Source organism: Protopterus annectens, chromosome 8.part0 (assembly GCF_019279795.1).
Source record: "Protopterus annectens isolate FY-2018-M chromosome 8.part0, PAN1.0, whole genome shotgun sequence".
Classification (NCBI taxonomy): domain Eukaryota; kingdom Metazoa; phylum Chordata; order Ceratodontiformes; family Protopteridae; genus Protopterus; species Protopterus annectens.
In genome coordinates, this window is record NC_056741.1 from 494,208,659 (window position 1) to 494,222,317 (window position 13,659).

Below are 13,659 nucleotides of genomic sequence, written 5' to 3' on the forward strand. Positions count from 1 at the left end.
ACCTGTTTGTTAATGTAGTCCATCATCAGTATGAACAGCAGTGGGCTCAGAGCTGAATCCTTTTGCATACCCACTCTGAGTAGGAACCCCTCTGTGAAACTGAACACTGTTGATACTTGAGTAATTGAGTCCTTGTACAGACCCTGCACTAATTCAAAAATGTTTCTAGGCTTTGAACCACAACAGGACTGCCCAAATCAGCCAAGTCTAGGGATAATCAGATTTCCAGCTTCTTCTCAACTATCTGTCTCACTGTAAACATCAGGCCAGTTGTGCTGCATCCTGATTTGAATCCAAACTGCTCCTCTCTCATCTTACCTTCTACTACTCTGCATATTTATTTATCAATCACCCTCTGTAGAACTTTCATGCAGTGTGCCAGGTGTTTGATACCTCTATTCTGCCCACAGTTGTAGATGTCCCCTTTGTTCTTGTATACTGGCACTGCTATGCTAATTCTCCAGTCATCTTGGATACACCTTTTTCTCCATACTTTTATGAGTACTCTCAGGAGCCATTTTACCTCATCTAACCCAATATCTTGATCATATCTGCTGTGACCTCATCTGAGCATACTGCTTTGCCTGACTTCATTTTCCATAGTACTTTTCTTCATTCATTTTCTTCATTGGTGGACTCTTCCTCTTCTTCCATTGTAGGCTGTGTCTGGGGTAGCAAAGCTTCTGTGTGGTTTTCTTCATTCAGAAGCTACTGGAAGTACTCCTTCCATCTGCCTTTGATGACCTGCAGACTGGTGAGCAGGTTGTTGCTAGCATACCTTATGAAAGGTTTTTAACTGTCTTCTTTATTTTTCTGTCTTTGCCTTGCAACCTGGTACAGTTTATTTGTGCCATCTAACGAGTCACTTTCCAGAAGCTAGTAGAGTGCTTCTGATGCCTTGTTCTTTATTACTGCAACTCTTCTCTTAGCTTTTTTGTTAGTCAACCAGTATTCCTTCCTAGCCTGGTCTGTCTTTTCTATTGCCCACTTTTTCTTGCACTACTTCCTTACTTTGATGACTTCCCGGACTTCTCCATTCCAGTACCAAATCCTTATCTACCATATTTTCATCACTATCTTGAGCATGTATCTGTTCTGTGGTCCTCAAACATGACATTTTGAGGTGATGCCATTCTTCTTCAGCTCTATCTATTTCCTCTTCTTCTTGAGGAGTTAGATCCCTGAGTAATTCTTTGAACTGTTATGCTTTCCCTCCAGTAAACTTCCTGGTCTTCAGCCTGGCCTCTGTTGACCTTAGAGCCTTCTCTGATCACTGCTAGTAGCTGATTGTGGCAACCAATGGTTTATTCTATAGCCGACTGACAGGGAATGACTGCAATCCCTGATTCTGCCCCAGTGCCTTTTTCTTACTAGGAGGAAGTCTACCTGATTTGCATGTTGGCTGCTCTCTTATGTGATTTTGTGACTGTCTCTCTCTTGCTGAAACATGATTTGGCCACCATCAAGCCATTTACCTGACAGCAGTCTAGAATGACATCTCATTCATTATTTCTGCTGACCCACCGATATAAACCCAGGCAGTCCTCATATCCTGCTCTGTCTGCCCTGATATGTGCATTCAATTCACCCATTATCAACACCAATACCTACTGCTCCTTCTTTATCTAATAGGTCCTGCAACTGCTGTCTGAATGCATTCTTTTCTTCACTATCACAACCCTGATGTGGGACAAAGGCTGAGATTATTAATACTGCCCTATCCTTACACTGTAGTCTGATTGCCATGCGTCTGTCACTAATTCTGATGACATTCCTCACTGTCTTCTGAAGCCTCTGCCTAACCACAATTTTCATACCATTTCTAGTCTGCCCTCCTCTTGAGTACAAGACTCAGATTTCCAAGCCAAGGGGCTTTGCTGCTCTGCCCTGTCATCATTAGATAGGATGTCCAGTCTTCTCCTTACCATTATGTAAGCTGCTCCCTGTTAGTGAAGCTACATTGAGGGTAGCAATTCTTAGTTCATGTTTGACAGGTTGATCGGTTTTATATCCAACTTTCACCCAATAGAGCTATCCCAGGTAACCTAAGCTGGGCAACTGTACACCAGCCAGACAGTAGTTTATTGACCCAGGGCTGCTGGCCTTTATAGCAGGCACACACTGGCCAACAGGGGCACATACACCCACCCCACAGAGCAAGGGTCACTGGCATAGGTCAGAGTAGGTTGGGTCTTTAACCCAATTATCACTGGCAAATACCCATGACCATTTGGTGACATTAGTCAAAATGATTGGATCACCTAGAGCCATATTTTTACACTGTCAACTGGTTAGCCCTGCCACAGTCTCCTATCTTGAGGATACCATGCACCACAGTAGATGTCCAAATCAGGAGAAGCAGTTTGAGGAGCTAAAGAAGAAAATACAAAAATTAAACCAAATCAAAAGGAACCTGTCTTAACAGAGCTCAAAAAATCACGTTGTCCTTCAAGGCAGATGGGTGGACCTCGCATTAGCCTGGGCTAATGTGATCACTCAGCTAACAGCCTCTGCACCCAAACTGGGGAGGGGCATATAAACAGTGGAAGGGAAAAGGTTAAAACTAACAGTAAGAAGTCCCGAGGCACCACACTCAGGTGCAATCAGGATAGGTCTGGCAACTAAACCTGAACTGAATATCCCACAACGGCAGTGCCAATACAGTTCTTTACTGCCCTATAATACAGAGGTACTGCAGGCTATTTTTTAAGCAGAGTGTGTGTTGAAGCACCTCACATGTGGCTGTTTGAGACAGCCTCTAGAGTGTTATAACAGCAGGATGAAGTACATAGACAACAGGCCTAGAATGGAATGGTAATCTACTCTGTGTGTGCCCAAACTGGGAAAGAAACAGAGTGAGTGTAACAGCAAATAGGGAAGGAAATCCGATTACAACAAAACAAATGAATAACTTTGATAGTATTATAAGGACTATGCTTCTTGTTCTTCATATAGTGATTCCTTAAATTATGCTACTAGTGAACGTTTTGTTTATTTATTTATTTATTTATTTTTTTTTTAATAAGGTTGAAGAAAGCATATTCTGTGTATTATTTATAGGTAGGGAATAAAAAGTATTTTGAAAGAAAAGTGGCCTGGTTTATGCCTGAAGAAAGGAAAAAGATGGAGTATTTGGTTAGATTTGTATATTCTGCTTGAACTAACAACAGATAACATGCCACTAGACAGACGGATAGATGACATGCAGATATAGATATACATGATTGGTTCCCCTTCAGAAGGTCGAACGGCTGAAATCTCAAAATGCATATGCTCGGGACCATATGCTCGAAATTTCAGGAACTCGACCTTCTGAATGGGGATCGGCATACAGCGCAGAACGGGAGCTTTACCTTTCTGTGCTGTAGTGCGATCTCAGAGTTGGAATAAATAAGTAGCGGGGGTGTGGGGGGTGCAGGGGGGCTTGCCCCCCTGCAGAAACATTGTTTTGTGTTTTGTTTTGTTTTTTTGCTTCCCTTTCAGAAGGTCAAGCTTCTGAAATTCGAGCATATGGCTTTGGCCATATGCATTTCGAGATTTCAGCCATTCGACCTTCTGAAGGGGAACCATATGATTGTAGTAATTTTGTGTGAATGCTCATAAGGTTGAATGTCTGTGAAGGTGTAAAGATTGTATTTTCTAAACACCAGGAAAATGTATAAAAAACACAAGAAATAAACCAGCTTTGCCTCATGGATCTGTAACTCAACTTTATTCTGGTACCTCAGCTTTTCGCCTTCTCAGGAATATTGCAATAGTAAAAACTGGTCCAATGTATACAAATAAGTGCCCCTACCCATCAATTGCACAATTACTTAACCAATTAAGATTCTATTTATTTTTTATATATACTGATTTCATTTACTAATATACAAAAACACTACATATCACACAAAACTTTGTAAAATGCATAAAATCTATTTATAAAGTTAGATTAATATCCAAATTCATGCCCCTTGGGAAAAGTATTTTATAACTGATGATCATCCTGCACTCTAAACTATTAAGTGCTTCCCTAAAATTTCCCCCTTGATCCAAAAATGGCCGGACCTTTACACTAAAAAACAAGGTGTTCTCTGATCCCCCGTGTGCAGAAACAAAATGGTTAGCTACTGGACTATTCAAGTTTTGGCATCTAATATCACCCAAATGTTCCATTATTCTAATCTTCACTTTTCTCTTAGTTTGTCTGACATACCATCTAACATTTTGGCACCCACACCCTATGATGTACACCACCCCTAAGGAGTTACAATTGTAAAATTCTCTAGCTTTATACTTCCTACCATTGATCTTCTATCCATCTAGATTTTTTACCCTGTTACATACTGAACAGTTACCAGAAGTATATGTGCCCACTCTGCCACCTTGTCTGTTTCTCAACCCATCTCCACTTAACATTTCTTTTAAGTTCCTATCTCTACCATATGAAAATGTGACATGTTTTGGAAACAATTATGCAATAGTTAAATCTTCACATACCACGTACCAAGATTCTCTAACTACCCTTTCCACAATTGTCGAAAGTGGGAAAAAATCTGTCACAAAAAACAATTTGTCCTCTCTATTATTAAATCTCACATCTTTCCCCATAATCACCCCTGAATCTACCATAATATGTCAGAAAAACTCATTTTTCAAAACCTTTTTTCTAGATTCTAACAAGATAGATTCCGAGTACCCTCGTACCTTCAACCTCTCCTGAACCTCATTTAGATATGCATCCCTTAACATCACATCTGATGTATTGTAATAAATACGCCTAAATTCCCCATAGAGTAATGACCTAATCAAATGATGGGAATGTATACTGTCTGCATGTAGGAAATTATTAACTGAGGTAGATTTCCTATAGGGTCTATACTGAACCCTATGGTCACCTCCCACATACAGTTCCACATCCAAAAATGTCATAATACTCTCATTCAATCAGTATGTGAATTTTAAACTATGAAACATATTATTAATACAATCCATAAATTCCAAAAATCTTCTCTGTTCACCCTTGCATACAAATATCAAGTCATCAATAAACCTTTTATAATATACCACATTTTGGGAAAAATACTCATTGCATTACATATATTGCCTCTCAAATTCTCCCATATAAATGATGGCATAAGTTGGGGCATATGAAGCTCCCATTGCTGTTCCTCATTTTTCGAAAAAAAAATCTTTTTCTCCCATCTAAAATAATTTTAGATGAGGCAAAAGATTGATGGAAGGCACTTTAAGTGAATGCCAATATGTGCTGAAATTTAGTTTCAGTTATGGGATTTATTGAAGTTAATGGTGATATGAAAGCTGTTTTCTTATTAATGTTTTTAGTGAAGTTAAGTAGTATCTTAAAGCATTTAAAAGTTTTTAGTGATTTTTGGATGATTGATTACATCTAGGTTTTGACTTTGTACTGATTTCTTGTGCAAAGAAGTTTAAAAGTGTGGGTGCTTCTTGGTCCCATTTTATTTATTTATTTATTTACTTCTTTATTTATATTTGCTTACCGGGAAATTCCAACTGGACGCAGGTCCTTTTTCAGTGGATGCCCAAGGAGAAAAGCTCCACATCATGTACATGATAGAGATACAAAGTTGCAGCAGTAGTAAACAACATTACAGGTTGTTGGCTTTAATACAATAACAAGACTGATTATCAACAGTATATACAGTAAATGTTGCAAGTTAAGATAGTTTTTTGCCGTTTATAATATTAGTAACAAAGTTGTCAGACAAGATTTTAAAGTATGTAAAGACAACTAGCTAATTCTGACTGTGGTTAGTAGTGGCAGTAGGATAGTTTGGTTAAGAGTCTAGGTGGGGGGGAGGTAAGGGTGGGGGTATTTTATGGTATTGTTCTCTTTAAAGTTGGGTGACTATGAAGTTGATAAGTTTAAGGAGTGTGGAACCCCCCCCCCATTATATGGGGAGCACAGGAAGCTGTCCCCTGCACAAGCAATTTATTTTCATGGTTTACAGTTTAGTCATTTCACTGTTTGGTTTTATTTTTTCAATACATTTTTCAGTTATTTTGTGTTCATTATTTTTGATGTTCATTCTTACAATAGGTAGGTAGCTAGATAGATAGCTTCATCACAAGCCTAATTAATCAACTCCTCCCCTACAAAAATTTATATTTTTGTTGTTTCTGTTATTATACTCCTTAGCTATGTGTGTATGCATGCCATTAGATGAGTTTTGATTTTTTTTTTTCAGTTGGTGGTGGTAATTCCACACATACACACACGCACCCACACATACACACACGCACACACATACACACACACACACACACACACACACACACACACACACACACACACACACACACACACACACACACACACACACACACACACACACACACACACACACACACGTATATATGTGTGTGTGGGGGGGTGAGTATATATGCATATATATATATGTGTGTGTGTGTGTGTGTGTGTGTGTGTGTGTGTGTGTGTGTGTGTGTGTATATACATACACACACATGTATTCTGTAATATATTTCTAAATATAGATCTTTTTGTTGTATACAGTCTGGTTTTTTAGGTCCTATAGCTATGATCCTTACGACATAATCCATCTTATCCAGTACTGGATGATCTTTACAGCTTTGACTGAACTTCCTTTTGCCAGGTGAAATCCACTGCAACTTTGGAATTACAATTTTCCTGTTTGACAGCTGTATGTATAAAAAAGCTATGCATAGTGATTATGCTTAAAAAGTTACCTCTATACTAGATATTTACATATTCTTTACAATAGCTTCCAAACAGTGTTGGAGCCAGTACACACCCCTGCTTTGCTCCACTGAGAATCTTGAAAGGTTCGAGTGTCGATCCATCATGCATGATGGTTCCCTTTATGCCTTTATGGAAGGCCCTAATAATGCTAAGCAGTATTGGAGGACAGCCAATCGTTGCCAGAATCACAAACAGATTGTCCCTACTGACATATGCAAGGCACAACAAAACTGGTGCTTCCCTGAGTATGATGATACTCTGAGTGAGTGAGGCTCAACACTCTTTTCATACCTATGCCACTATTTCAACCACTGCATTATCATATCAAACATTAACACCTTTAGTGAAAGGACTTCCTGGGGATAGATTAGAGATATGATGAAGATAATCAAAAATAGTGTGTAAAATCTGGAAAGAATAATTTACTATCAAATTACCAGTTATGACACAATGGCATGTCCTTATCAAAAAATGAATATGTCCTAGGTGTGTATTGCTGCATACAATAGTAGTAGTATACCTATCAAAAAGGACCCTGCAAAGGTTGCTAAAAAGAAAAACATTACCTGATTCAATAATACTATGTAGGGTGCTTCAGCAGACCAGAATGGCCTTATATCAGCACTACTAGTGCCAGCATTGAAGGCTAGCACTATACAAAATCTCTTAAAATGCCAGTGACGTATTTTCTATTAAAAGGCACACTGATAATAGGAAAATGGACTTGCAATATAAGACTGGAGCATCCTAGAGACAGTGGCTCTTGATAGCACCAAACATAATAAAGAAGAAATCAAGATTCTGAGACCAAAAACCATAGAAGACTCCACAGCAGGCAGCTTCAGTTATTGCTACCCCCCTGTCTGCAGAAGAAAGAAGATGTTACTTCAGACTTTGAATCAAAGTTTAGATGTGCCAGGAGTTGCATTGTTCTATGCCTAGTGGGTTGATTCTTTCTCAGATTTTGGAACTCCAGTATCACAGTTATTCCTTACTGGGAAACAGATCATGCAATACCTTGCTGCCACGGGTTCTGCTGGTCCTCCTCTGTGCTAATACATGCAGCTTTCAGTTATTTTGCCTTCCCTATGTTAAACTGTCAATAACTTGATTGAGAAGCAAAAAGTTTTCCGCTTCTTCCTGGGACATCATCATTATTATATTTTCCATTATTTTACAAAGTAAACATATCAAACTAATGAGCCATTAATTCCACAGATCCAAAATAAACTCCCAAACATATCAATTGTATGGTTAGGAACCACCACTGCTTTTTGCCACATTTTGGTATGTCACCATACCTCAGTAATTTACTGCGGTGGTGGTGCTGCGGCAGCATTGTCGCCTCACAGTAAGACATCCTGTTTGATTCTCAGCTAGAGCGTCTTCTGTGTGGAGACATGCATGAATGGGCGTACCTTCGTTGAAGGTTGTGTGTCAGGGCCGGCAACTCAGCACGTAAAAATCTACTGCCAATCATTAGCAGACCGGAGTTCTGCTGTGGCGACCCCTAACCGGGAAAGCCGAAAGACACAACAACAACAAGCATACTTCAGTAATTTGATAAAGTATTATGAGGTTAGATGCATACCTCTCAACTATCCAGATTTTCACAGTACATCAAGACTTTTGCCTCATATTTTTGATCTGTTTCTCATAAAAGTTGTGGTTTTCAGGCAAATCAATGAGGATCAATGACCAAATAACATATAGTTGAGTTTCAGACTCCATATCGTTCAGACAATGCATGGTAACACAAATCTTGTTATTCTGTCAACTTTCTGAGTTTATAAGAGCAATGTTTAAAATCTGTCCCTATTTTTTGGGTCTTTCCTCACCCATTATTTAAGGCTTTGTCCAGATTTCTTGCACTAAGAGTTTGCAAGGCATGGTTAGATGGGAGCATACCAGTCTGTTGAAGGCCATTTCAGTGAACGCAAAGAAACTGTTGTGTAACCTTGAAGGTGGTATATATAATTCCAGAGGATGTGGGGGTACAGGGGGGGCTTGCCCCCTGGAAAAAATGGTTTTCACAAACTATTTTGGTTTATTTCCATTCATCAAAACCCCCTTTGATGGATCAACATGAACCCTATTAATTATTTATTTATTTGTTTATTTATTTATTTACATTTGTTTACCAGGAAATTGCAACTGGACACATGTTCTTTTTCAGTGGAGGCCCAGGGAGAAAAGCTCCACAGAACAATAAATGAGCAGCAGAGTACATGAAGAACAATTGAATATACATATAATAGCTAATAATACATACTGCAGCAAACATTAGCTATACATACAATATGAAACATAGTAATGAACAGATATACCAATAGCTAGCCAAAGGCTAGGAATAAGATGTATATACAGATAGTACTAAGCTCAAACAGATACTGTTCTAAACTCATATACCTAAATCTTATATACAAATATTGTACTAAACTCAAGCAGATATAAACTAGAAGCTCCACATGAAGGTGGAACAAGCTAGAAGGGCTAATGGGATGGAAGTGGAAGACAGAGGAGTAAGAGAGGAGACTGAGTGAGTAGTATACATGGTAGTGAGAGGAAGCTAGGTGTAAGTCAGTTGGATATGTATTTGGAGTTGAGATGAAGTGAGGTTGTTAAGCATGTTATAACAGGTCTGAGAGATTGAGTGAGGAGGGAAGGGGAGAGTAAAGGGTGAGCCAGAGCCGGCAGAGAAAGAAATGCAATAATCAGATGGTGTGAGGCATGGTGGCTAGGGGAGGGGAGATGAAGGGGAGGTAAAAGGAGGCCTACTAGTCAGGATTTGTGCATGTGCGTAACCAGAGACTTTTTAAGTGAGTTTTTGGTGCAGTCTTGAAGTGATTGGAAGAAGGTAGTGTGGTTATGGGGAGGGGTATATGATGCAGGAGAATAGTGCTTCTCCTGCTGAATTATTGGGTTTGGTCACTAGAAGTAGATTTTTGCTGCTGGAGCATAGAGGTCTAGTGGAGCAGTAGGGTTGGAGAAGGTTTTGAAGGGATTGGACTTTAAGAGGATGGTTTGCTAACTTGTGGGCAAGGGAGAGTTGATTCAGGTGAAAAAGTTGAGGGAGTTCAAGCCAGTCAAGTTCTCTAAGTGAGATACAGTGGTGGCTGCAATAAGATGCACCAGTGGCAAACTTAGCAATTTTATTGTAGCAAGCCTTGAGCTTGTTTAGGTCTGTTTGTCTAAGGTAGGTAAGTATAGGAGAGGCGTAGAGTAAAGTGGAGTTTAGGTGGGAATTGGCAGCAGAAATTCTGGCTGTCTTGGTGAGGAATTGTTTGTTTCTGTACAATGCTCCTAGTTTTTTTGTGAACCTTTTTATGGTAAGAGGAAATGTGAGTGTCAAATCTGAGATTGTTATCAATCTCAACACCAAGTAGTTTGGTATGTTCTGTTGAGGAGATGATGGTATTGTCTTTGGCTAGAATATTAAAGTGAGGGATAATTGGGTTAGATTTAGTGGGTTGGAAGATAAGGAGTTTAGTCTTGCTCGGTTTGAATAATAACTGGGCATTAGATAGCCAGTTTTCTACAGATGAAAAGGCTTATAGTTGGGGCTGAGCAGATGAGGGTGGAGTCATCTGCATACTGTATAAGAGAAGCATGCTTGGTGGCTGTGTATAGATCATTGGTGAAAAGTGAGAATAGTAGGAGACCAAGGATGGAGCCTTGGGGAACACCGAGTGTTACAGGAAGTCGAGGAGATAGGTCATTATGCCAGACAACTGATTGCTGGTGGCCAGCTAGATAGCTGTGAAACCAATCAGAAGCTGATTGGGAAAAGGATAGGTTAGAGAGAACAGAGATTAGTAGTTTGTGTGAGACCATATCAAACACCTTGGATAGATCCAGAAATATAGCAGAGGAGAACAGGCCATTGTTTCTATGACGAAGGATAGCATTAATGAAAGAGAGCAAGGCGGTAGTAGTGCTGTGGTATGGCCTGAAGCCATGCTGGGTGTTGGAGAGGAGGTTATTAGCTAAGAGGTAGTCGAAGACTTGAGAATGGATGCATTTCTCAAGTATCTTGGAAAGTGGAAAGTGGACAAAGGATGGCTATGGGGCGGTAATAGAAAAGTTCAATGGAGAAGCCACCTTTATGGAAGGGAATGATGTGGGATATTTTCCACAGTGTGGGGACATAGCTTTCTGATAAGGACCAATTCATTAAGATAGAGATTGGATAAGCTAGGGCTTCTGCTGCTATTTTTAGGTATTTTTAGGTATTCAGGGGAGATTGTCATATGCAAGTTTTGTAGGCTTAAGTTTCAATAGAAGTTTTTTATATAGGAGGTAGGCACTGATGAAAAAGAAAAGAGTGTGGGCAGAGTATTTGGTTGTGATGTAGGGAGCATGGGTAGAGGGTTGTGTTGTTTAGTCAAAGACAGAATGGTTTCAGTAAAGTGTTTATTGAATGAGTCAGCACTACTGCTGGAGGAAGGGGGAGTGGTAGGTGGGGGGGCTAATTTACCTGGTGGAGAATGAAGTTTATTGTGGACCAGAACTGCTTAGGGTTGTGATAGGAGGAGTTTAGGGCAGACTGATAATATTGGGCTTTATCTTCCTTTATTTGCTTTTTGACCATACCTCAGTGGTCTGCTAAAGTCTTATGCGATCAGAAAATTTAGCCATACCTTAATAGTGCGATAAAGTATTTTGAGATCAAACAATGTAACCATACCTCAGTAATGTGCTAATGTATTATGAGATCAGACGATGTAACCATCTCAGTAATGTGCTAATTTATTATGAGATCACACAGTGTAACCATACCTTTGTAATGTGCTGAAGTATTATGAGATCAGACAGTGTAACAATGCATTAGTAACATGCCAAAGTATTATGAGATCAGACAATGTAATAATATGTTAGTAATGTGCTAAAGTATTATGAGGTCAGACAATATAACCATGCCTCAGTAATGTGCTGAAGTATTATGAGATCAGACAATTTAACCATACCTCAGTAATGTGCTAACGTATTATGTGATCAGACGATGTAACCATCTCTGTAATGTGCTAAAGTATTATGAGATCGGATAATGTAACCGTACCTCAGTAATGTGCTAAAGTATTTTGAAGTTAGATAATGTTATCATATCTCAGTTATGTGCTAAAGTATTACTTGGTCAGACAATGATATTTTCTGATTTTTTTGTAGGAATGCTCCAGAATATTTTTTGATCCTTAGGAGACAGTATTCTTGTTTGTGTACAGCAAGGATGCTTCTAAATCTTTGTGAAAAGTAAAATATTGCCTCCAAATTCTAATTTTAATTCCCACCTTTATTTAATCTTCTAAAATTGTTTCTGATTCATACAGTAGCCATGTCTTTAGCATCAAAGCCTATACCATTGGATTTTATCACTAGATTGTATTTCAGACATCTACATTGGATAGAGCAGTGGTTAAGCATGTTGTCTCACGGTGCTTCTTTTCTGGTTCAGTGTATCCAGCTGATTTGCTTTCTGTATAGATTCTGCATGTCTTCCCTCTGTCCACATGTTTTTTTGGCAGTATCTGTGGTTTCCTTCCCACATTCCAATAGGTGAAATGACAATTAGTACCAATTGTCCACAAGGGAACACTTGGTGTGAGAGGCATGTATGTGTGTGTGTGTGTGTGTGTGTGTGTGTGTGTGTGTGTGTGTGTGTGTGTGTGTGTGTGTGTGTGTATATAATGTAAATTTTTCAGGATCCTAAAACATCTATGGCATAAGTAGTTTGATCTGTGTACGTGTAGGGTAACAATTAAATATAATTCTCCAGCACTGATGAGTATGAAATAAAGAGAATGTAAGGTAAATAAAGGTATGACAACACTCAAACACATTTTTTTCTTTTTAATTTACAGGTACCTACATACTCTAAAAGGAAAAGGGCACATTAGAAATCAATGGTTGTAGAAAATGAAGCTCTGACTCAACAGCCATGACTGAGGATATTTTAAGCACCACACTTTCTGCTTCAGGAACAGGGTTAACTGGATCATCACTGACTATGGAACAGAAGGCTGCCTTTGTCTTTGTTTTTTTCCTTTTTATTTTCTTGGGACTGCTTATTGTTCGATGTTTTCGGATACTCCTTGATCCTTACAGAAGTATGCCTTCTTCAACATGGACAGACTACATGGAGAAAGATACTTTTGATTATCGGCTGGCATGAGCCAAGCATGGACGCAGGAGAAATAATCTGTATAACTCTGAAATCCTGAAGGCCCTACCTGAACAAACAATATCACAGTTTTACTCATTTTGGAATCCCTCCAATTATACTACCTACAATTTCAAAACCTGTTGTAAAAGTTACAGAAAAATATAAGCTCTTGAATAAACTTACAGTGGATCTTTTCAGCATATCTCTAAAAAAATGACAACATAATTACTTAATTTTAACAGCAGCTCCATAAATTTGAACAATCACCCCATGTTACTTCTTAATTTGAAAATACTCTTTCAAATATATATATATATATATATATATATATATATATATATATATATGTGTGTGTGTGTGTATATGGGAGCCCTTCATTTGTTCGAACTTTCAAATGTTCTAAACTCATATGGCCGACATGATATGAGCGAATGTTTGAAAGGCTGACAAATGAGAGCTGAGATCCCGCTACAGTGCGGGACTGGGAGATTCCCCTTTTCTACACTGTAGTGAGATCTCAGAGTGAGAATATTTAAGCAGCAGGGGGGGCTTGCCTCCCTGCATAACACAGTTTTACTGTGTTTACAGGTAGGTAAATGGTGCTATTTTAGGATGTTGGTCTTTCGGAATGTCGATCATGTGGTGTCAGCCATATGAAAGTCGGCCTTCTGAATGGTCGACATTCTGAAGTAGACCCATGTATATACATATACATATATAAATAAATAAATAAATATATATATATATATATATA

At 38.8% G+C, this 13,659-nt stretch overlaps 1 protein-coding gene across 1 annotated transcript in view; it reads left to right on the plus strand.

The window, feature by feature from the left end:
* Positions 1-13,102, plus strand: part of LOC122808900 (cortexin-3-like) — a 139,609-nt gene extending 126,507 nt beyond the window's left edge. The window contains exon 4 of the mRNA XM_044080017.1: positions 12,604-13,102. Within this exon, the coding sequence (XP_043935952.1) occupies positions 12,681-12,914 (234 nt within the window). The 5' untranslated portion in view covers positions 12,604-12,680 and the 3' untranslated portion in view covers positions 12,915-13,102. The remainder of the gene's footprint in view (positions 1-12,603) is intronic.
* Positions 13,103-13,659: the final 557 nt, after the last annotated feature.